This window comes from Micromys minutus, assembly GCF_963924665.1.
Source record: "Micromys minutus genome assembly, chromosome: 10".
In the NCBI taxonomy this organism is placed as follows: domain Eukaryota; kingdom Metazoa; phylum Chordata; class Mammalia; order Rodentia; family Muridae; genus Micromys; species Micromys minutus.
The window spans coordinates 11,238,766-11,264,957 of record NC_137979.1 but is presented as its reverse complement, the minus strand read 5'-3'; the positions used below and the strand labels follow the sequence as shown (position 1 = coordinate 11,264,957).

The window sequence follows — 26,192 nt, the reverse complement described above, 5'->3', positions numbered from 1 at the left end:
TAAATATACTATGTAATATATAGATATTTATTACATGCAGTGAATTAAAAATTTAATATTCTAAAAATATTTTAGAAATGTCATAGTCCCTGCTGCCTATCAGGAATATAGTAAAATATAATCATATGGTAACTGTGGTATTAAAAACTGAGTTCTAAACAAGAAAGAGGTGTTTCCACACCCCAAGAAAGAATCCTGTGATTCTGCCAGGTCCTGTTTCTTCAGGGGAAGAATTTGCTAGACTAACATACCTGTGCTCTTATGCCAGAACACCAAGCCCCAGTTCTCAAACTTAAAACTGTGAGATGCTTACAATCTGAAGAGCCTGGATAACTTAGCCACACACACACACACACACACACACACACACACACATACACACACACACACACACACACACACACACACACACACACATTGCACAGAGTTTTAAAGCATTGCCTAGAACTGCTTCTCACCTGGAATGAATCTAATTCCGAACAAAAGCAGACAAGGAAAGGATGCAGTGTGCTATACAAGGTGATGCCACTCAGACGTACCTGAACCAGCAGGGTGGCAGGAGTTGTCTCTTCTCACTAATTGTCAATCAGCTCTGCTTCACTGCAGTACTTCACTGGCTGCAGGGCTCCTTGACAGCTGAAGGAATGAGCTGGAACCAATCTCCTGGTCCCAATTCACTTAAGCCTTAAACATGGCATAGAACAATGGGTCCTTTCCTCTAGGTACCTAGGGATGTGAGTTGTGTGTCCTATCCTAGGATAACCCATTCAACAATGACTGTGGTCTTTACAGCCTCTTCGTTTCAAGAAAATCTTTTCTCCAGAAAGGTTACAAAGAAATAGACCTGCAAAGGCTAACTTCCTTACAGTTTACCCCACTGAGACACAGTTACTAGATAGTACACCTGTGCCTTCCATGATGTAGTTTTAAATGAAATTATAATATTTATGGTCTTTTTTTTTTAACCAAGTAGACATAGAAAAGTAAAGGAATATGCTCTGAGGGTGGAATTCACCGGAGTCAAGTCTTCTGACGTTGAAAGTCTACATTCCTATGGCATCCAGTCTCTGCTGTATTTTAGGAACCATGCCTCCCTTATGAATTTGGAAGTTGTTGCTTTTGCCTTATACAAACAGACCTTCAGTCAGCACTGCAGACTTGAGTCTGGAAATAAAAACACTGCCATTTTCTCATCCTGGCAAATGCTTAGGATGTCTCCAAGGATCTGGCTATCTGCTGATGGTCTGGACTCCCAGGGCTTCTGTCTCAGTCCTTCTGGGAAAACTAGTGTCATGTCCACACTTAAACACGCTGTATAGAGAATATGTGCTCTATTAGAGCTGGTCTTTCCGCATTCCATTTCAGAAAAGTATTTAAAATAGAGTTCAGAATTAATATTCAATATTTTGCTTGGATTAGTAATAGGAACAATTGAAAATTTGAAGACTCTGATTTTAATGTTCATGCGAGATACACACAGTTGCTTATAAGATAACCCAAAGCAACCATATGATCTTTTAAGAGTTAAATAACCCGGGCTTTGGTATGTTCTAGTATTATAGCATCTACCCCTGAAAACAATCATGATAACTGAGGTAGACTCAAACTTCTCAGAGACCCAGGTAGACTCAAATGTGCTAACTTTATTGCATCCTATAGAGAATGAGTTGGCGTGATTCTAAGTGCCCACTTAATCTGTTCTGCAACCAAGATATTTAATTGAAGGGAGTTGCAGCAAGTTTAAATCAAATGAATATCCTTGCACACTGAGGTGGTATCAGTGAACTCTCCTGAAGTTGATAATGAAAAAGAAGCAGGGACATTGGCAGACTGACAACTTGAGTTATGATCCAGAGGAAGCTGATATGGCTTTAGCCTGCCTCATAGGCAGGTGACTCTTATGATCCCAGCAAATGCATTATAAAACATTTTAAAACAGTGCCCATGGCAGGAGTGTTTGTATTCGGTGTTTTCTAAGAAATGGTTTGAGTAGGAAATCTATGCTGAAGATATGTCTGGAATGTGAAAAGACAAAGAGATAGTTTTGGATCTTATCTTAACAAGCAGAAAACAGCTTCAAGTGTATTCTTGCAAACAAAATCTAATAACACATCAAAACCATCATTCACCATGATCAAGTAGGCGTCATCCCAGGGATGCGGGCGGGGGGTTTCAATATATGAAAATTTATCAATATAATCCACTATATAAACAAACTTAAAGATTAAAACATATGATAATTTCTTTAGATGCTGAGAAATAATTGAACAAAATTCAATACCCCTTTGTGTTAAAAGTCTTGGAAAGATCAGAAGCAAGGCCTGTACTTAAACATAGCAAAAGCAATATACAGCAAACCAGGAGCTAACATCAAACTAAATGATTTGAAACTTGAAGCAATCTCACCAAAATCAGGAACTAGACAATGTTGTCCACTCTCCTGATACATATTCAATATAGTGCTTGAAGTCCTAGCCAGAGCAATTAGACAGCGAATGAAAGTCAAAGGGAAAGAAATTAGAAAATAAGAAGTCAAAATATCACTATTTGCAGATGATATACTAGTATATTTAGGTGACCCTAAAAATTCCATCATAGAACTTCTACAGCTGATAAACAACTTTAGCAAAATGGCTGGATATAAATTTACTCAAACAAATCTCTAGCCTTCCTCTACTCAGAGTATTAATATGCTTAGAAAGAAATTAGGGATACGACAACTTTTACAATAGTCACAAACAATATGAAATATCTTGGTGTGACCCTAACCAAGAAAATAAAATTTCTGTATGACAAGAACTTCAAGTCTCTGAAGAAGGAAATTGAAGATCTCAGAAGATGGAAAGATCTCCTATGCTCATGAATTGAAAGGATTAACATGGTAAAAATGACCATTTTGCCAAAAGCAATCTACAGATCCAAAGCAATCCCCAAGAAAGTTTTAACTCAATTCTTCATAGTGTTAGAAGGAGCAATTTGCAAATTCATTTGCCATAACAAAAATGGAAATTATCAAAAAATATTCTCAACAATGAAAGAACTTCTAGGAGAATCACCATCCCCACCTCTAGATGTGTTACAGAGCAATCATGGTAAAAATTGCATGGCATTGGTACAGAGAAAAGCAGGTAGATCAATGAAACAGAATTGAAGACAGAAAAATAAATTCACACACCCATGGTCACTTGATCTTTGAAAAAAGAAGCTGAAAATATTCAATGGAAAAAGAACAGCCTCCTCAACAAATGGTGCTGCTTCAACTGATAGTCAGCATGCAGAAGAATGCAAATCGATTCATTCTTATCTCCTTATTATACACAGTTCAAGTGCAAGTGGATCAAAAGCCTTCATATAAAACCAGGTACACTGAAACTATTAGAAAAGAATTAAGGGACGTACTTAGAACACATAGGCAAGGGGGAAATTTTCTAAATAGAACACCAATGGCTTATATTCTAAGATCAAGAATGGACAAATGCGACCTCATGAAATTGGTATGTTACTGTAAGGCTAAGGACACTTTCAGAAGACAAAATGGCAGCCAATAGATTTGGAAAGGATCTTTACCAATCTTACCTCTGATAGAGGGATAATATTCAATATATAGAAAAAACTCCAGAGGATCAAATAATCCTATTTAAAAATGCGGTACTAAGCTAACAATGAATTCTCAACTGAGGAATACTAAATGGCTGAGAAGCACCTAAAGAAATGCTGTTCAACCCTAGTCATCAAGGAAATGCAAATCAAAACAACACTGAGATTCCACCTCACACCAGTCAGAATGGCTAAGATCAAAAACTCAGGTGACAGCAGATGTTGGCCAGGATTTGGAAAAAGAGGAACACCCCTCGATTTTTTTTTTTTTTTTTTTTTTTTTTTTTTTGATTCAAAGCTGTTTCAGCAACTCTGGAAATCAGATTGGCAGTTCCTCAGAAAATTGTACATATATTATACCTGAAGACTCAGCTATTCCACTCCTGGGCATATACATAAATAATTTTCCAATATATATCAAGGATACATGCACCACAGTTTTCACAAAAGCCTTATTTATAATAGCCCAAAGTTGGAAAAACCCAGATGTCCTTCAACAGAGCAATGAATACAGAAATTGTGGTACATTTACACATGGAGTACTACTCAGGTTTTAGAAACAGTGACTTCATGAAATTCCTAGACAAATGGATGAAACTTGAAGCTATCATTCTGAGTGAGGTAACCCACTCACAAAAGGACACACACGGTATGCACTCACTGAGAAGTGGATAGTAGCCCCCAAAAGCTCTGAATACCCAAAAAACAATTCACAGATCTTATAAAGCTCAAAAAGAAGGAAGGCCAGAATGAGAATGCCTGTCTTTTATGGAAGAGAAAACAAAAGAGTTGCAGGAGAAAATAGAAGGTTAAATATAAGAGCAGGGATTGAAGAAAAGGTCATTCAGAGACTGTGCCACCTGGGGACCCACCCATATGGAGGCCCCAACCCCGTGCACTATTGCAGATTCCAAGAAGTGCTTACTGGCAGAAACCAGATATAGATGCACCCCCGAAAGCTCTGTCAGTGTCATTTAGATACATTTGAGGATGCTTACAGTTAACCATCGGACTGAACAGGGGAACCCCAGTGAAAGGACTGAAGGAGCTGGTATGGTTTGCAACCTCATAGGAAGAACAACATTATCAACATACCAAAGACCCCAGAAGTCCCGGGGACTAAATCACCAAAAACTGACCACACATGGAGAGACTCATGGCTCCAGTTGCATATGTAGCTGAGGATAGTATTGTCTGGTATCTGGGAAAGAGATCTTTTGTCCACTGAAGGTGTGTTTTCCAGGTGTAGGAGAATGCCAAGACACTGAGGTCATTGGGAGATATAACACCTTCATGGAATCAAGTAAAGGGGGAGGGGGATGTGAGTGGGGGAAAGGGAATAAATTCGGAAAGTATCCAATAAATAATTAAATTAAAACTATTGAGCATTACCTCTTTCCTTTATTTTAAATGCTATTCTGAATTGGATGCACGTGTTCTGTACGCAGTGTGCGTAATTGTGGATGAGACACTAGTTTTCCCAGAAGGACCGGCACAAAACCTCCATGAGTCCAAAACTTCATCAAGTAGCCAGATCCTTGGAGACACTCTTACATTTGCCAGGATGAGAAAATGACAGTTTTATTTCCCCTCTACTTTCCACTCAAGTCTGCAGTGCTGACTGAAGGGCTGTTTATCTAAGGTGAAGCAACATCTTCCAAATTCAGAGAGGAACTGTGGTTCCTAAAATACAGTTGAGACTGCAGGTCATGGGGTTGAGGTCTTTCTAATTCAGAGGACTTGGCTAGAGTGAATTCATCCCTCAGAGAATGTCACTTTCCTTAACTATGTCTGTTTGGTGAAAAGGATGCCAAATATCATAATTTCATTTAAAGGGTCATAGGTTACTATCTAGTAACTGTCATAGTAAGTTAGGCTTTGCAAGTTTGTTTCCCTGTAAACTTCTTAGAGAGATTTATCTGAAACAAAGTTTAAACTGCAAAAAAAATTAACCACAGCTGAGTTATAATTGATGGGTTATCCTGATAATCATCACAAAACCTGTATTCCTAGATATCTGGAGAAAAGGACCCATTGTTCTCTGCCGTGTTCAAGCCTCAGGTGTGTAAGGACCAGAAGGTTGGTGCAGCTCATTCCTTCAGCGGTCAAGCAGCCCTGCAGCTGTGAAGTATTGTGGTGAAGCAGAGATGACTGAGGATTGTTGAGAAGACACAACTCCCCCCACCCTGCTGGCTCAAGTACAGTTGACTGCCATCACATTGTACAGCACACTGCATCCTTTCCTTGTTGGCTTGTGTTCTGAATTAGATTCATTCCAGCCTAGAAGCATTTCTAGGAATTGCTTTTAAAACATGTGCATTGTGAAAGTGTGTGTTGCCAGGTTACCCAAGATCTGCAGACTGTGAGCATCTCACAGATTTAAGGATGAGAGCTGGGCTCAGTGTTCAGACAAGGGAGCACAGGTATGGTAGTTTAGCAATGTCTCCCCCTGAAGGAACAGGACTTGGCAGAGTCACGGGGTTCTTTCTTGGGGTGTGAAAACATATCTTTCTTGTTTAGAACTAGTTTTTAGTATAAAATTTATCATATGATTATATTCTACCATACTCCTGATATGCCAGAGGTTCTATTACATTTCTAATATAGTTTTAGAATAGCGAGATTATAATTCACTGCATGTAAGTATTTGTATAGTACATGGTACATTTAATTTTACTTCTGACTCAGTTTTTTTAAAAAATATTCCTTGTGTTAAAATTGCTCTTTGCATGTCTCCAGTAGCACCATCTGTCCTGGTCCTGAGTGCCTTGATGAGTTCCTGTACATGGTTAAACCTTTCCCTGGCAGAAGGACTGAAACATCTGTGTTCAGATTCATACTAAACATGCAAGTGGTACAGACCTGTGTGAACAGGGATGTGTGAGGAAAGGCAGCACTGCAGTGGAGACATCTCCAGGCTGCTGCCCATTTTGTTGACAGTGCACTCCTTGGTGAGTCTGTGGTGGTCAGGAAAAATGCTGAGTCAGCTCACCTCTCTCTGTGGGGTCTGGGATTGACTAGTGGTGAGGATCAATGGACAGGGCTGTGTGGCTGAACTCATGCTGCTGTCCATAGCTGTGACCGCACAGGCAGATAGTTCTGTATCAACAACCTAGATCTCTGGGGCAGGACCCTACAATGTGCTTAGCATTAACATAAGGTGTTAGACACTGCTTCTCGGTGGTTTTTATTTTTCATTTTTATTGTAATTTACTAATCATTAAGGTAGAGATTGTGTTGACTTTTTCATGGTAACATTCAAGTATCTGAGTTATTCTATTTTGAGTTCAAGTAATCCATGTAGTACTAGGGATTTATTTACCTGAAACAGTGCTCACCTACCCTGCAGCAACCTTCTATTTGATCCAGTGATTCATAATGTGGTAGTGATGGTGCACTAGTTTAATCAAAACACATGTGGTGCAGAGGCAGGAGGATAGCAAGATTTTGATTTTATGCTTGGCCAGTATGAGCTACACAAAATTGAGTCAAAAATTTTTAAATGAGATTTTTAGACCTTCATATGGTAAAAGAGGTGATTGTAACATAAAGCACTTATGTGAGGCTTAGGGTGTATTTGCTGCTCTGGACTTCTTGAGACACTCCGCCCTACACAAGCAAGAGATCCACTTCTGAATCCAGTTGTTTGTGAGATTCCCTGAAGCTCAAGTCATCTGCATCTGGAGGGGGCGATTTCATTGTTGCTGTTGCTGCTTCAGCTGCTGCTGCTGGTTCTGTTTTTTTCTTTTTTTTTTTTTAAATGAGGAGGAGAATCCTGACTAGGTCATTTTCAACAAACCTATATCCTCATTTGTTAAGGGTTAAGCACGAGAAATGTGCCTCATATATATCCAGAGATTTAAGACACACAGGAAGTAATGGGCTCAGTGTGACTAACAATTCTGATCACCCAAGGTCAGAGCATAAATGGAATTGTGGTACAAGAAATAATCCCAGCGCTCTGAAAGCAGAGATAAGAAGATTGCAGGTTTAAAACATGTAGGTTACGCATCAAGATCTTTTCTATTCTGGAACAAAGAAAAAAATCACAGAAAAAGGTCCCATACAGAAAGGTGGTAGCAGGCTTGGCTCGCATGTCCAATGTACACAGTTAGAGCTCCAGAATGCTCTCTCGGTCTCTGTCTTTCTGTATCTCTCTCCTCTCTCTCTCTCTCTCTCTCTCTCTCTCTCTCTCTCTCTCTCTCTGTCTCTGTCTCTCTGTCTCTGTCTCTGTCTCTGTCTCTCTCTCTCTCTCTCTTTTTCTCTCTCTCTTTCTCTCGTCACAAAGTCATTTTGTTCTTGGAATCATAAACTCAGGAAATGTTGCCAAGTGTTTAGAATAAAAAAATGTCAGTTCCCAGGTATTAAATGATGAAAGCGAAGGTAAATAGTCCATGTGCACAATGAAAAATATTTCGGGTTACCATTGAGTATATTATCATAATAATTTGTCCTTGGTAATTTCATCAGGTGATAAACATATATGCTATCCTCTTTACTTCACCACAAATGAGAAAAATTTTTGAACATTACCTCATCATATTTCAGCAGCTCTGAAGAAAATTCTGCATGAATGAGCAGGCATTGCAAATACAAATCAACACTCAGATGTGCATGTGCTTGCACACAGGGACATATTCTCTCTCCCTCCCTCCCTCTCCCTCTCCCTTCCCCTCTCTCTCTCTCTAATTCACTAACATATAACTATTTAATTTTTATTTCATCCAACCTATTTTGAGTATGTATATCTGAACAAATACTAGTACATTACAGCAGCTATGGACGGTATGATCATTTCAAATATTTTTAAAAGGTTTCTTATTTTCTCATTGGCATTTTAAGAGCAGTTTTCTGTATGGTTTCATTTATTGCTTGGCTATTTCATGCAATATATTTTTTATTTTTTTATCTCCAGAAAATTTGTTAGGTCTTCAACCTCCCTACCAACTCCATACCCACCCAACACGATGTACTTTATATTAAAAAAAAACTAAAGCAAACAAAATAATCACAGAAATAGCAGAGTGAACTTCTTTTACATAGATACACCTAATCAGTGGCAGTTGTTCTTGCTTTATAGATCAACTTCATACAATATGAATGACCTCATAATTCCTGTGATCTATTTTATATTGTGTATGTATTTCAAGGTAAAATTCTTTCATGGTTTTTAATTCTCATTTTTCTCTTCCATAAATCACTGTACTAGGATTTCTAGGATACACTCTTGACAACACATTTAGCATCCTTTGCCATGACTTTTCTTTCTGAACTTTTATGAGTTTGTAAGTCACAGTTTGAGATTTAAAATCTTGAAACTGAAGTTCATAGAACCACATGCTTCCCCAGAGTCTGTCATTTCGAGAACAAGGATGTATTGTCTAGATAATGCAATACATAAATTGTTCTTATAGTAATCATATTAAAACATAGCCTACGTATAATTGTGTGAGTGTTAACAATGTAAACTGTTTTGGGCTACTGAAAAATAGAAAGATGTGTAATAAAATTCTTCTACTTTAATAATTCTAACTCATACATTTGGACTGTTTTATGTTTACCGGGCTTTTGACTCATTTTTCAATTCTCAAAACAGTAAAATTTTGTTGTATGGTGATATTTCCCTTACTCTTGGGTTTCAGGAATGATTACTGCTCAAGATTAGATAGTCAAGGTCAAGTACATGTGAAAAAATGAAACTATTTCCTGACCTTCCTCTAGGCATTCTAGAATCATTTGTTACAAAAGCATTGCTCCCCTGAAATAAGGAGGAGACCAGCTTGGTGTCAGGACCAAACAAAATATTCAGTTCTCTATTCTTCTTAAGAATCTTTGAACCGGGAATCAAAATTAAAAATTTCTAAGTCAAATTAAACTATTTGAATTGATTTTACTTTATTTTATTTTAAATAAATGAACATTTAGTCATATGTAGGTCTGTGTAACTCTTGTGTATCTAGTACCCATGGAAGCCAAATAAAGTATTAGATTCCCCTGGAACGGGAGTTAGAGTGAGTTGTGAGCTGCCATGTATGTGCTGGGACTTGAACATGGTGCCTCTATCAGAACTATGCCTTAACCCATGAGCCATCTTTCCAACTCCAACCATTTGATTTCTTATAATATTGTACTTTTCCCATGATAATTTTACAGGAACAAGCTGAACTCATAAGACTGAAAATTTCAAGCAAATACTACCAAACCCTTAACTCCCTTTTATGATTAAAATTAGGTAAAATAAGAATCATTTAAAAATATACTATATTTGATCACCTTTGCCCTACTTGTTTAGTAATAAATGGGTTTTCCCTTCCATAGAGCTAGGCTCCAATCCCTCAATGAAGAGAAACTACTGAAAAGAATACAATTTTTGCAAGCCAAGATGGCAAACAAGTAATTTGTCATTTGCATCTTAATTTTGTTGTCCTGAAAGAACTTGTCTCCATTTCCATATGTAATTTATAAAGACTTTCAGAGGGAAGAGCTTGCAGACATCAAAAATGAGAAATGACCAGGAGAAGGGAAGGGGAATCTCCTAGTTTAATGCATGCACTCTACATGGTACCTTTCAAATTAAAATGTCTTACATTGGAATGTGTAACTATTACTATTGGTAAAAGGATGATAAACATAAAAAACTAAAAGGAGAGTTTTACAATATAAGAAATCATAGAACACAGGATAGAAGAGAGTGGTCTAGAGCTAGTAAAGAACTCTACCCCATGTAATAGTTGTTATTTCCTCCTCAAGGACATTCCTCACCAGAGCATGCAGGTTGTATTTAAATGTGGAGATCAGTCTAAGACATGGAGAAGAGAAACCACAGCTGTGGGACAGACTTCATTTTGGTTGGTCTTTTCCAGAAGAGACACATGGACACCTTCCTCTTCATAGTCATCACCATCCTCTTTGCAGTGGCTCTCACAGGCAACATCACACTGGTCCATCTCATCAGGCTGGACCAAACACTCCACACCCCCATGTACTTCCTCCTCAGCCAGCTCTCCATCATTGACATGATGTACATCTCCACCACTGTGCCCAAGATGGCGGCTAACTTCCTGTCAGACACCAAGACCATTTCCTTTCTGGGATGTGTAATCCAAGCCTTTGTGTTTCTTACCCTGTGTGGGTCTGAAGCTCTCCTTCTGGGCTTCATGTCCTATGACAGGTACATAGCCATCTGCCAGCCCTTGCACTATCCTGTGCTCATGAGCATGAAGATCTGCTGCTCCATGGTTGCCAGTGTCTGGAGCAGCAGCTCTTTCACAGCATTAGTGCACACACTGTATGTATTTCAACTTCCGTTCTGTGGATCTAGGATTGTTAACCACTTTTTCTGTGAGGTTCCATCTCTCCTGCCACTGGTGTGTGAAGACACATCCCAATATGAGCATACAGTCCTCCTGAGTGGCCTTGTTTTTCTGTTGATCCCCTTCCTGGCCATCCTAGCTTCCTATGCTCGGGTGTTGGTTGTTGTATTCCAGATGGGTTCAGGGAAGGGACAGAGTAGAGCTGTGTCCACCTGCTCCTCACATCTGACCGTGGCCAGCCTGTTCTATGTCACTGTTCTCTCTACGTACACCCAGCCACACTCCTTGCATTCTCCTGGAAGGGACAAAGTGGTGGCTGTGCTCTACTCTATCATCACCCCTGTTCTGAACCCGTTCATCTACAGCCTGAGGAACAAGGATGTCATGGGGGCCCTGAGGAGACAAATGGGATGATTGATCATGACACAAGACTTTGGGTCTACCGGTAGACTGATCTAAACATTCATCTTCACAGTCTTGGGATGATTTCAGGGTCAATATTCTTGGGAAAGCTCATTGGCTTTTCTCACTACCCCAACAAGAGTCTGGATCTTCAACAACACAGTGTCCCTCTGAGTTAATGGTTTGATCTGAATATTGTCTCAGAGAGAAATGGAAGGGCTTTGTCCCTGGCCCTGTCATCTCTGAATGACCATCGGCCTGGGTTGGTTCGTAGAATTTTCTTACTTTCAACTCTAATGCAAAGCTCTCAGACTATGGGAGTCAGGACAGTTCCCTGCTGTGCACTTGTCTTGCTTTGGTAGTTTTTTCTACAGTTTAGCTGTACCTGTGCACACATTTTTGAGAAATCTGGAATATTTTATTGGATTTTCTTTGCAGATACAACTGTCATATTATAATATGTGTGGATATGTATGTTTGTTTTATAATATGACATATTTTAAGGACAATTCGGGAAGAAATAGGAATGAAACCAAGTTAATTCTTGCTCTGATGCTTGTGTCACTATTACCACCTGAATTAGATTTCCAAACTCCATAAGCTATTTGATGATGCCTTCCTGACTCCCTTTATTAATACCATTACCCCAAATTCACTAATGACTCTGTAACAATCATCATTAATGCATATGTCTGTAGTGTGAACTCTGTCCCTTTCCATGAACACCTTTATGTTGATCACACATGCTAGCTTAGGATAAGGACATTTAGAGAAACAGACCCAGAATGCATCTGCTTTAGAAATCCATAGATAATGTCTTTACTTTGTCCATGGCTAATATCCGATGAAAGCTGAAAGCAAATGCAGAGAGTTTATACATTAGGAAGGGTGGATATCCAGCGTTCCCCCGCACTCTCAGAAAAAATGGGGGTGTTTATGGAGGATAAAAATCTGTGAAGGTAACCAACACATGGGCAGCAATCAGGATGTAAAATGGATAATTGTAAAAATAAATGTACTTCACTAGTTTCGTAAGCCTTCATGTGTGTATGTAATTTCTTATATATGTATTTAATATACTATACAGAAACACATACATATGCATACAGTAATAATCAATAAAAGAAGGCTATTAAATTGAAATTTGAAAATGTACATAAGGTATTGGGGAGAAAAAGAAGGAAAATGTTATTACTATATTTCACTAAAAGATATAGTACAAATTTAAAATGAACCATCTGATTGAACAAGAAGACACCAATGAAGGAGCTAGAGACAGGACTGAAGTAGCTGAAACGGTCTTCAACCCCATGTGAAGAACAAAATTACCAAGTAACCAAACACACCAGAGTTTCCCGGGACTAATCATCTATCAATTAGTTCTTATGGAGAGGCCCATGGCTCCAGGTGCATATGCAGCAGAGGATACCATTCTATGGTGTCAATGAGAGGAGAGGACTTTGGTCCAGCAAAGGGTCATTTTCTCAGTGTAGGGGAGTGCTGAGGCAGAAAAGGGAGGTTGAGAGAGGGAGAATCTTCATTGAGGCAATAGTTAGGGGACAGGAAAGGGTTTGGTGGAAAGGGCATAACACCTGAAATGTAAATACAGAGGATATCCAATTAAAAAAAATTTTCAAAGAATGAGCCTTAGCCAGAGTCACCTCACAGAGCATGAAAATAGTGCTCCCAAAAGACATGGGTTATTTAATAGAAATTTAAGTGTCAGGCACAGGATTCCTTCTTCAAACTGTCTTAGTTATTTATCTATTTCTGTGACAAAGCACCATGACTGTCACCTGAGAGATGGCTCAGTGTTCAGGAGCACTTTGTGATCTTCCAAAGTATATGGGTTCAATTAAGAGGTCACAACTACCTAAAAAAGTTATCTGTGGGATATTTGACATCTCACACCAATGCTCATAAAAATGTTTTAAAAATGAATTTCATTATCCACGAATGCCTTTCTTTTGCTGTTTTATTTACCTATATTTAATATAACCCATAAACTCACTCCAAATTGAAAGTCTTATAGCTAAGTATCTTCAATATTCCCTCATGTGGCCTCATTGCATTTGGATCCTGATTTGAATCCTCAGTCCCCAGTAGCAATGATGTTGAGGAAACTTGGAACCTTTATGATATGGAGCCTCACTGAAGGGGGCTGTGGACCCTGTCCTTACTTCCAGTCCTGTGTTCTGCTTCCTGAGTACAGTAGCCTCCTGTCTGAACCACCTTGCAGTCCCTGCCTTCTGCCATATTCGCTATCTTTTTGGCCATATTTCTCTGTGACTGCAAACCAAAGAAACTTTCTCATGTCGCTTTCACAGCAACAGGAAAAAAAAAAAACTAATACAGAAATTGTTACCAAATGGCAAAACCATTGCTGGGACAAACCTGGCCATGATGTTCTTGGGACTCTGGAAGTGTCTTGCAGCTTGAGAAAAGAATTTAGGTCTTTGGGATATAAAAGCCCCCATTGTGCTGAAGCAGAACTTAGTGCAACAGTTAGTGGAAGCTCAGAGACAGGAATGTCAGAGAAATGTGGGCAGTGGCTTATGACATTTCAGTGGAGAACAAAAACTCTACCTGGAAGTAGGTAGACAACAGTCATTCATGTGATAGTGTGGCCAAGGATAAGGCTTCATTGTACCTACGTCCTGAGAATTTGATTTGGGTTAAATTTGAAGATAATGGACTAATTGGTTTGGCAGAGGATCAGTATGAGGGGAAATAGGATAAATACAGGGACTCAGTTGTTGAAGAGGTTAGTGCCATGAAACTTGGTGCTTAGAACAGTTACAAAAGTATCTTGATGAGAAAATTTCCCCCACCAAATGCCGCAACATGTAAAGATGCAAGTTCACATGGGACAAGAAAGGATGAACTGAGTCCTTGCTCCTCGACAGCAACTACCTAGGAGATGCTTCCCAGGGTCAGAACTGATGCAGCTGTGGTCAGGTGCCAGATGGTGTGGGTAGGCTCCATGCCAAGCTGTCAGCACAACTTGACAAAATTGTCCACATGAAGCTGTATTTGAAGGCATGAAAGATGAAGGGCTGGGAATGGGGTAAGGAGAGCATCTGAGGTCAGGCAATGTGGGGTCCAAGTCCCTGCATAGAGCTGTAAGGTGAAGCCCAAAATGCAGTGGAGACCCCAGAATACTGGAGATGCAGAACTGTGAGACATCTGCAAAGAATAACTGTGCTCATGGTGAAGAGAAGCTTAAGACAAAGATGATTCATGCAACAGGCAGCCCAGGTGGAGCAGTGGGGCTGTCTATGCCTTTGGATCTGAGATTTCAAATCCTAGATACCAGACAGGAACCCATAGTTTTTGACTTTTCCTCTACTGTGTTTTTATTATGCTGTGGTCTGATATTCCTTTACTATACCTCCATTCCTCTCCTTTAGATGGAGAACAAGTATTATATACAATGATATGTTGGACATTTTATGTTCATTTTTTTACCCTTTTTTATTGGATAGTTTATTGCCAGGGGCCAGCCCCAGCTTGGGGTTCTTCTTTCTTCTTGAGGCACCAGAGGGGGAAGAGCACTGGTGGTGGGGAAGACTTGGTCTTACCAGATCCCAGGTTCAGACTTTGTCTTATGAGATATTTAGGGTTGCTGTATAAGAAAAGTTTACTATCTAAGTCTAAGTTACTGTGCTACTGTAGCTGACCTGCCTTGTATAATCCTCTGATTCCAAAAACTGGAATCTCTGGCACATGGCACTTCTTCCTAAAACAGCAAGGGATTAAGTACATAGCCTTTGTACTATCTGCTGAAACTGCTAAGCTCTAACTTTCAGCCTGCCACTCAGACGTCGCAGGAAGAAAAGGAACACTTAGAAGAGTGATTATAATGTTTATTACTAGGTAAAAAAAAGTGTCCTGTGAAAGCTATATAAAGGGAAAGCAGAAAGATCCCGAGTTACAAAAGGAAAAAATGGTTCCTATGGGGAAAAAGTTATTCTGAGGGAGAAAGGGATGAAGTGGAGTGGAACTGAAAGGGAATGGGAAATGGAAAGGGATCCCCCCCTTTGTCCTCAGTACTCATACAGCTTTCAGAATAGATAATCACATGCTACAAAGTTCACCACAAGTTCCCACAAAAAATCAAATTATAAATCGAAATAGAAGTTTAGAGCAGAGAATGTTTACATGGATATCCATTAGGAGTAATTATCTGGCTAAACATCCATCACCTGTCTCAGCTCCACAGGTTCACTGAAGGTTTAAAACCATAACTAAGTTACTAAGCTTTGTATAGATAATCCCAGTTAATATTTTATCCTCTTTCCTAGCATGTAAAATAAATAAATAAATCCCTTTTTATGACCTTTGACTAATTGTTTTACAGCCTCTTGAAATGTGCTCTGAGTAGGAGAAAGTCTGGTTACTATCTAGAGCAATTAACTGGTGACACTTGAGAGACTGACAGAGTTCTCTCAGTGCAGTTTTTACCATCAGAAATGACCTAATGGCAGTCTCACTATAAAAGAGCTTAATAATCAGTTGCAATTTTATGAATTCTTATAAGATGATCATTAAGACTTAGGTAATTTATATGTCTATGTAACATCACTACAAGACAGTAAATCTTCATATATCTTCCATCTTGTTGTCAGTGATTGGAGGTGATCTTGTTGTCTCTGACTGGAGTTTGTCTCTCCTGTGGTTCTGATGACCTATGGGCTCAGGAAGAAAGTTGCTCCTGAGTGTTTGGCTCTTTGTGGGCAGGCAGTGAGTTTTGATGGCAGAGAATTCATTCTGTCACTATAGGCTCAGGTCGTAGAGCAATTGCCAGGCTGTTCTGGGAGCTCAGCTGTCTGTGTGCAGGTCCTGAATCCTGCTGGCGGTCACACACCCCTCTCTGTGGGCCAGAAAGGCAAGAATTTTTTCTGGTTTAATCTATTTGGAGTTCTGTAGGCTTCTTGTATGTTCATGGACATCACTTTCTTTAGGTTGGGGAAGTTTTCTTCTATAACTTTGTTGAAGATATTTACTGGGCCTTTAAATTGGAAATCTTTGCTCCCTTCTATACCTAATATCCTTAAGTTTTGTCCTCTCATTATGCAAATTTTATATTACGCCTTTAATAGCCTTGTTGTTGCCTCTTTGTGGGTATTGCAAGGTAGACCACTTTCTCTCTGAAATACCAGCCCTCATCAGAATGGCCTGTACCAACAGAGCTGTTGTTGAAGGCTATACCTTCTTCCTGAAAATAGGCATTTTGCTGTTTTATCTGGTATTCATCTTGGTTTCTTGTTTCTGCAACATGAATGCAATTGCACACATTCATACTAATAAAGGCACAAAGATTTCATCACCTGTGGCTCATAGCTAACCATAGTCTTGCTTTTATCAAACAATACAGTTTAGATGTTTATGAAGCTGGGGAACAGCTCTACCCAGGACCAGGCCAAGTTCCTTTCCTCCTTCTACAACATTCCTATCCCTCTCCTCAAGTCTCTTATTTACGAGCTCAGAAATAAGGAGGTGGAGAGGGAACACATGAGGCTGATTTGGAGAAATGTAAGTTTAACAAAGAAATTGTAATGAAGGGCAAAGCTTAGACAACCCCAAAAGTTAAAATCTTACAAAATGTGGGATGGTCAACCTGTTCAATACCACTAGCACCTGTCTGAAGATGTTACCAAGTTTTCGTTCACTTTGTTTTCTTATGTGAGAATTGTGACTGACTTTTTGAATTCTAGGATGCTAAAGCCCTATATACATCTCTGTCAGGTCTGCTGTCAATTCCTGATCCTCAATTGCCAACAGGTACTGCTGAGGACAGCTAGGAATGAGGACTGTGCTGCGTTCTCAAGTCAGTCTGGGAAGGAGATTGAGTAACTGACTGGAAATAATGCGATTTCCTTGACACAGACTCTCTGAACATTTAGCTTTCGCTGACATCACATTATGTACTTCTGGGATGTATACTCCAGGCATGAGGCTGTCAACATGAACAAGAGCTTCCTTTCACTCAGCCTTCACTATACTCTACCACAAGGTCCTTCCTCAGCCCAGTGGGTCTACTAGATCATCCCACCCACTTCCTCATGCATTATAGACAAAACTTTCTTTTTAATTACAGTTGTTCATTTCTTTGGGTGCACATGCAACGGCTCATGGGTAGAAGTCACAAGAAAACCTGATTGGGAGTTTGATTTTACCTTCAGTCAGGTGGGTTCTGGAGATTAAACTCAGATCATCACAAATGGCCATAAAACTACTTATCGAATCAGCCACTGAGGGACATTTCTGTTTCAGGAAGTGTTTACAGTGCAGCATCAATCAATCAGACTACAGATTACTGAATCTGTGAAATGTATGTGGTGCTGTGTGTGGTGGGACTATGAGTGTCAAGGATAAATCTGCCACTCAACAATACATGGCAAAAAAGAGACATGTAAGGGGGTAAACATAGGATAGAGAAAGCTTGACAGGGATATTCAGAGGACAGGTTTGAGGTGACACTTCATCTGTGTGATAAAATGAAATACCCAAACATATCTTGTACCAGGTGATTATTCTTCATGCAACATTTGTCATTAACACTTTAAAAAATGAAGGAAAAAGGAATAGTCTAGGAGGGGGTAGCAATTACCAGACTGGAGAGTCTTGTTTGCAAGGCCATAGAATGGAATCTCTGAATGCAAATGTAGGACACTAAAGAGAAAAATAAGTTTCACAGTGTTTATCATCATTTTCCGGAACTCTTTGCTTCTCAGTGAATACAGTAGATGTTATGGGTCAAAGTTGCAACAAAGATGATACCCAGAAGGGCAGAGTAAAGGGCAGGAGTCTATGAGGGAATGTGCTCAATACGCTCTCTTTACAGGTACAAACACTTAAGCCACAAAGAAAGTGATGTCAGAGATATGAGAGAATGTTTGCATTCACCGAGATTGTGCCTTGCTTTCTTGGTTGCTTTTTTCCTTCCTACATTGTATGAACTGGTTACGAGTTGAGGTGCGGGAGATGCTGTTCGTGACATGTAGATTGGGGATTTGAAACTTGAAAAAAAAATCTCAAAATGTTCTTCATTGAGAACAAAACTTTTTTGGCCTTTTTTTGTGTTGTTGTTCTGATTTTTCCTTATTGTCACATTTCTTTGTTCTTTCTGCACATGGGGAATGGATTTAAGTGAAACCTTTCCATGTGCTTTGCCAATTTCTCTCTGTTGAAACTTCGTTGTGAAGAACAAAGAAGTCTTTGGGGTCTGAGATTTACAAATGAATATGGAAGAACACAAGTATGTATCTTTATTTGTACCTTAGTAAAAGGAGGTTGTATTAGTGTAGTTGGCAAATGACATAGCTGTAGAAGGTTAGTCAAATAGCCTAGGGCAGTCACATATTTGGGACAAAGGCACATACCGAGGCCAGGTACGTAGCTCGGTTAGTAGACTGCTTGCCCTGCATCTACAGACATGTTGTGGTAATGCATGCCTGTCACCCTATCACTGGAGGAGTGGAGGCAGGGGGTCAAAGCCAGCTCCATACTGAGTTCAAAACCTGCACAGCTCACATGAGACTTCCCTACAAAACAAAGAGGGAGGGAGAATTGAGAAATAGCTCAACAGCTGAGAGCACTTACTACTCTTGCAGAAGACTTAGGTTCAATTCCCCGCACCCATACAGTGGTCTGCAATGGAGATTAACTCCAGTCCAAAGAGACTTGTTGCCCCACTCTGGACTCTGCAAGTATGAGACACCAAAGTGATACACAGACACACATGCAGGCAAAATAGCCATACATACACAGTAAAAGCTATTTAAAGGTGCCCATGTGCACAGCTTCTGACACTGTAATGGAGAATTGGAGCGGAAGTGCACCAGCCGATGCCAGTCTGTGCTGCAACACAGCAAGTTATGGCTTTGTTTAGCTTTCAGAATCAAACCCATAATAAATATGGTGTTTTATTTGGTTTGGTATATTTCCCTATAAGTTTATTTGTTTGGAGGCAGGTTCTCATGTAGCTCACGATGGACTCAACCCCACTGTGTAGGGGCAAATCTCCCTGAGCTTCTGAAGTTTCCACCTCACCTCCCAAGTGCTGACATTACAGTGCAGGTCATCATGCCTGACTGGAAGTATGGACTCTGTATGTTACAGAAGAGTTGTGGACTTCAAAAAGGAAGGAGGAGCCTCAGCTCTCAAGGAAGCTATTATATTCCAGAAAGTGGTTCTGTGCTGGTTTTTAGCTCCTCAGGAAATTTTTCTCCTTGTGAATAACATTCATTTTCCATATAATAATTATCATGAAATTAGAAAGCTATCAAGAGAATTTAAAAAATAAATATAGAGGTTCAGCAGTTAGGGGCACTAATTTTTTTTAACAACTTTATTTTAAAGACCAAAGATAAATGTACAGATTTTAAGCATTTTTTGCATAAAAGTATATAATACATTTTTGTCAGTACTTGTTTTTTTTTTTTTTAAGGTTTGATAGTGTGATTAATCTTACAGAGGACCCAGGTTCAATTCCATGCACCGACATGGCAGCTCCCGAACCATCTGTTGAATACACCCTCTTCAGGCATCAAGCATGTACCCAGTGGAAACACATGGAAACAAAACACCAAAACACATATAATAAGAGAATAAATAATCAATATATAATCAGGAAAGTGATATAACCTATTGGAATATATCATACATGTACAAAAATGGATGCAGTTGGTATTAGTGACAAACTTGCTGTTGCAATCATTTTTATTGACCTTGTAATCCAGCCATACTTGGGAACTTTGTGCGTAACTAACAGTCTTTTTGGATAAGACTGCTCATTGCTTAGCATAGAAATGATGTCACAGAGAACTATCTGTGCACATAAATATTAACCAAATAGTTACTTACTGCACTTGGAATTTTAGTTTAAACACAGAAAGAAAAGATCTAGTTGTAAAATGAAGAGAAAATATAAAGTAAGAAGAAGGGAGTAAAAGATTTTCTAAGGCTACTTTTATAGAGTGAAATTTAAACAAATCCAAACATCAAATGTGTAGTGGTTACCGCTGACTGCACATAGGCAGGAATAGATCAATGGGTCATTGGTTCGTAAGACTGAAAATTTATTGAATGTTTGCGAAACCATAAAACCTGGGACTAATGGGAAGAAAGAGCGTGAAGAACATGTCCAATATGAAAAAAAGTAATTTTAACACTGCAATGAAGAAATGGCCAAGACTTAAAAGATGTGTAAGCTACAGAGTGATACAAGAAATTGCTTGGTTGTTAAAGTGTAGAAAATATTTATTTCAATGTTAATGAAGCCCACCTTTACCTATTGCTCTACAAGTAAATAACAATATGAAGTCCACAGGAAGAATAAAATATAATATTTTTTCTCGAATGAAGTATGTTATCCAGAAAAATGTTTCATTAAAAAGATATCAGTTCTGAAAATGGCTCAGTGTTTTTTGTAAAGACATACTTAAAATTGATTGGGTCGAATTTTTACAATTAACACAGTAAATATTATCAAAAGCTGAATTGCTAGTTTTGCACTTTAGAAACAATATTGATTTTAGGTAAAAGAAAAAAAGAAGAAACAGACATGTGTATAAAAGCAGTAAAAATTATGCATGTAGCCTAGCAAACTAGGAATATGTTTGGGATAATTAATTTCAAAGATCAAGTGTTTACAACTTTGATATGACGTTGCTACTTGTTGCAAAATTCTGACTCCAAGATACTGTCAATAGTCAATTGAGTCATTGAATTTCTCTTATAACTTAAAATTATAGCTTCTTTAGATTAACAGAAACATTTTGCAGCAAATAAAGATTATACTTTGCCATTGATCTTGTCTAAGCTGGAACATGATTAACTATATTTTTATTCCAGCATCAAAAGAAAATATGGCTTTCATAAACAAGCCTTCCTATATCAGTATTCATGGCAACGATATAAACATTATCTTTTGGAATATGTGATACAAGGCAAAACCTAGAATATATAATTTGTTGAAATAACATATTTATGATATTTATAATATCTACACTTTTTCAACTTATTCCATTGCTTCTGCTCAGATGTGCAAGTTAAGAATGTGTAATGGAATGGGTTTTTAAAAACTTATCAGGTTCAGTTATGAGGAAAATCTGTATGGACATTGATTCTGACCTCTTCTAACTTCTATTCTGCAGTGCAATCATGAGTTCTATTAAAATAGTATCTCTCTTCTATTGATATGTTTATTTAATTGTGGACAAGAGACCAGGTTTTCCCATTGGTGTTCTGAAAGAGTGCCTATGAGGTCCCATCTCCCACAGGAAGCCAGAGCATTTAAGACCTTAAAGGTCTTTCATAGATGCCAAAATGATATTTCTTTTCCACCTAAGTTTCTGATAGTAACTGAGAATATTTTTAGAGGCAAAAAACTAATTAACTTAAAAATTAAAAGTGGGCTAACATTTTCTAAAATGTGCTGGGTAACAGAGGTTTTAGAAGCTAGGGTTTCTTTTTGAAAACACAGATTAAATAGCTTGATATTAACACTAAATATTAACAGTGCATTTAAAAGTTATTTGTGGAGGCATAGTTGTGAATTTCCATGTTATCTCTAGTTGTCTTATCTTTCTAAATATTTTTTGCAGGTTCATTTTCTGTTACTATTTAGTATTCCATGTTTTGATGAGAAATCCTAAAAACATGAGATGTGTATGTCTAATATACAGTTGATTATGATGTAGTTAAAATTATGTTATCGTTACATTTAAAAAAAAGACAGGCAGTTCACACATCTAGTCATTTGGAGAAAAAGGTCACCATGATCCTCTTATTAAACAGCTCAGTTTAATGAAGAACAGAATTTTTGGTCTCACACACACACACACACACACACACACACACACACACACACACACTTAGCTGACAAAGGAGTGTAGCAGTAAAGGAATTAATGAAGTAATGCTGAATTCTCTGATGAATTTCCTACTGATCTTGTGGAGGAGACTGTGATGCTCTGCTGGTGCAGGTATGTTTTGGGATTATTGTGTAAGTGAATTTTTCTACTTGTCAACCATACTCTTGAACTGAATCAACTCCTGGCTAGATGCACATTCCAGCTATTGCTTTAATACATATCTGCAAGATCAATGTTTATGAAGGGTACAAATTGGTATTCTTGAGCATGGAACCCTTCTCACAAGAGAAAGGGACTGGGGTTCTCCCAGAGCCAGGGGGCAAGATTGCCAAAAAAAAAAAAATATGCCATTCTCATCATATTTAGAATATATTCTGATTCGAGCATTAATTATGGTTTAATGTATTAATTATAGAGGTGTGATATGATAATTTGACACATGTGAACAGTGCATATAGTGTGTATGATTAAACATCAGGTTGAATGGCAATTTTTACTGTTATTTCAAATGACCCTTATACAGACTCTCATTGTTAAAAGACATGGTTCTGACAGGGATTCACAGAAGTGGGGAGTTCATGTGTGTCCACTGTTATGGCCTGCCCCAGCACACTCTGTCCTCCAAAGGGAAGCAGACACATCAAAACACATTGTGCTTGGGGAGGTTTACAGGAACCATGTAGGCTGCTGCTGCTGAGGCTGCTGCCATAGACTAAGATTTGTCCTTAGAGGATGAAAAACTGAACTATGTGATTTCAAACATATTAAACAAAAGCAAAAATCCTGCTCTTAATTTAATGAAGAGAAAGGAAAATTTACCATTTCCAAGTTCACAGCATTTAAAGATCACTTTAGCATATGTAAGGTGTCAGCAGACACTGACTAATACTTAAGGATGAGAAACCGAGACATGGCAGGTCTTTGTGGCCCATTTTCTATCCCAGCACTCAGGATGGTCAGGACTGGATGGAAGTTGAGCTTCTTAACATGAGTGAGACCTAGCCACAAAAACCAAGTACTAAGGGTGTAACTTAGGGTCACAGCGCTTGCCAAGGCCAGGGGTTTGCTCCTAGTAATACACATATGCACACACACAAACAAATACATGCACATACAAATACCTACAAGCACACAAACACCCCATAAAGACATACATGCATATATGAATGCATATGCACCTACCCACAGAGGCATACACATGCACACACCATGCACCATGGAAATAGGTGTGTAAAACCACACTTCAGCAGTTACTATTGCTAGAGGCCTGATAACACCTGGCACTTAGGATAATATGGAGCAAAGGGAAACTGGGGATTGTTAACATTTTCATCACTTAAAACATAATGGGGAAGATAAGGAGAACTGAAGTCTTTATATAAAATGTAGTAACCATGTCCTATATTGCACTATTAATTTCTGCTTAATTCTCTTTCATAAATCATATTTTCAGAAGTTGCATAATCCTCTGCTACTTTGAAGTAGCTGTGTGCTACAGATGAATAATATATATCTAATGTAATAAAATGCTTAGGTAATTTCACATAATGTTTTCTTACATTAAGCAATCCTAGAGGACATACTACATCCTCTTAATTTTTATATTGCACAATGATCTCAGTATTTCCTTCAATTCCTGTACACAGTCCATGTTTTTTATTTCCTAAGACTCTCCTGTCCATACTTTGTTCCCACAGGTAACAGAACTGAGTGAGCGAATGCTGTCCAGAAAGAGACACAACTCCAGTCTCCCACCAGAAAGGATCTGCACCAGGTCTAGACAATTTGCTGAGAATTATATAACTGCCAAATTTATGAATAATTAAATTTCTTTTTGTGATCTCAAAATGTTTATTTTTATTTCCTTAGTTATAACTTATAAATAACCTTGAAGGGAATATAAAACTTAAGACTCCACCCAGGTAGAAATGTTAAGGACGGAGAATCTAATATCTCATTTCAAAGCTGAGTGCTGTTTGAACAGAAACAGCAAAGTCTTGCAAGGTTGCATATGACACAGCAGATTACGCAAAACTTAAACATTAAAATAACTGAATAGGACTATTTTAATATATATGACATACTAATAACCAAAAAGAGCATATATATATATATATATATATATATATATATATATATATATATATATATATATATGCACACAAATATGTATATATGAAATCTTAAAATAGAGGGTAGAAGAGAGAGGGTCCTAAAGCTACTCAGAAAAACTATCCAATGCAACAGTTATCATTTCTCTTCAAGCCCAGTCCTAAGTAGGACATGCCCTTTCCAGATGTATCTGATGGATACTTCAGTCCAAGCCATGGAGAAAGTAAACCACAGCTATGGGACAGACTTCACCTTGATTGGACTTTTCCAGAAGGGACACATGGACACCTTCCTCTTCACAGTCATCACCATCCTCTTTGCAGTGGCTCTCATAGGCAACATCACACTGGTCCATCTCATCAGGCTGGACCGCACACTGCACACCCCCATGTACTTCCTCCTCAGCCAGCTCTCCATCATAGACATGATGTATATCTCCACCACTGTGCCCAAGATGGCAGCCAACTTTCTGTCAGACACCAAGACCATTTCCTTTCTGGGATGTGTAATCCAGGCCTTTATGTTTATGACCCTTGCTGGGTCTGAAGCCCTCCTGCTGGGCTTCATGTCCTATGACAGGTACATAGCCATCTGCCGGCCCTTGCACTACCCTGTGCTCATGAACAGGAAGATCTGCTGCTCCATGGTCGCCAGTGCCTGGAGCAGTGGTTCTTTTAATGCTTTAGTGCACGCAGCATATGTATTTCAACTTCCATTCTGTGGATCTAGGGTTGTCAACCACTTTTTCTGTGAGGTTCCATCTCTCCTACCACTGGTGTGTGAAGACACATCCCAATATGAGCATATAGTCCTCCTGTGTGGCCTTGTAATTTTGTTGATCCCCTTCCTGGCCATCCTAGCTTCCTATGCTCAGGTCTTGGTTGTTGTATTCCAGATGGGTTCAGGGAAGGGACAGAGTAGAGCTGTGTCCACCTGCTCCTCACACCTGACTGTGGCCAGCCTGTTCTATGTCACTGGTCTCTCCACCTACACCCAGCCACACTCCTTGCATTCTCCTGGAAGGGACAAAATGGTGGCTTTGTTCTACTCTATCATCACCCCTGTTCTGAACCCGTTCATCTACAGCCTGAGGAACAAGGATGTCATGGGGGCCCTGAGGAGACAAATGGGATGATGGATAGTGACACTTGAGTCATTTTCTGCATTGATCTAAAGGCTGGTCTTGGACACTCTCTGTGATGGTTTCAGGATATGTTTTTTTTTTTTTTTTTGGTGGAAGCTCACCAGCATGTCTCAGTGACTGAACAAGAGCACAGAACTTGACCCACACAGTGTCACACTGAGTTGATGTTGTGAACCTGAGTTTTGGAAAGGCTTTGTTTCTGAACCTGATATCTCCCTTTTCTTTGTTAGTCCTGGTTGGCTTTTCACAGAACTTTCTAACCTTTTTGCTGATGCAGGGAACCATGGCTCTTCAGACTGTGGGAGTCAGTACAGGTGCTTGCTCTCTCTTTGTTTAGATGCAGTTTCTGCAGATTATGAGTACAGCTGTATGTTTGCAGATATTTTACATGAATCTGGACTATATCATTGGTTTTCCTTTGCAGGTCCAAGTGTTGTATAAGAGTGTATGTTTTTATACTGTGACATGATTCAAGGACAATTCTGAAATAATTTAACTGGTAATAAGTCGATGCTTGTTGTGATGCTTTTAAAAATTGTTGGATATTCTTTGTATTTACATTTCATATGTTATCCCATTTCTCCACAACTCCATTTCTCTTCCCCTCCCATTTCCTCCATGAAGTTGCTCCCTCTCTCATCTACCCTCTCCCAAGTCAGTGCCTTGGCATTTCCCTACTCTGAGAAAATGTGCCTTCAGTGAACCAAAGGCCTCTCCTCCCACTGATGCCAGAGAATGTTATCCT

The 26,192-nt window shown here is 38.9% G+C and overlaps 2 protein-coding genes across 2 annotated transcripts; both read left to right on the top strand.

The window, feature by feature from the left end:
- Positions 1-10,403: 10,403 nt before the first annotated feature.
- Positions 10,404-11,324, top strand: LOC308426218 (olfactory receptor 2AK2-like; the record flags this gene model as incomplete). Its single annotated transcript, XM_080923984.1, has 1 exon — positions 10,404-11,324. The coding sequence occupies one exon, from the start codon at positions 10,404-10,406 to the stop codon at positions 11,322-11,324; it is 921 nt and encodes a 306-aa protein (XP_080780110.1).
- A 13,193-nt stretch (positions 11,325-24,517) lies between these two features.
- Positions 24,518-25,438, top strand: LOC308426215 (olfactory receptor 2AK2-like; the record flags this gene model as incomplete). Its single annotated transcript, XM_080923981.1, has 1 exon — positions 24,518-25,438. The coding sequence occupies one exon, from the start codon at positions 24,518-24,520 to the stop codon at positions 25,436-25,438; it is 921 nt and encodes a 306-aa protein (XP_080780107.1).
- Positions 25,439-26,192: the final 754 nt, after the last annotated feature.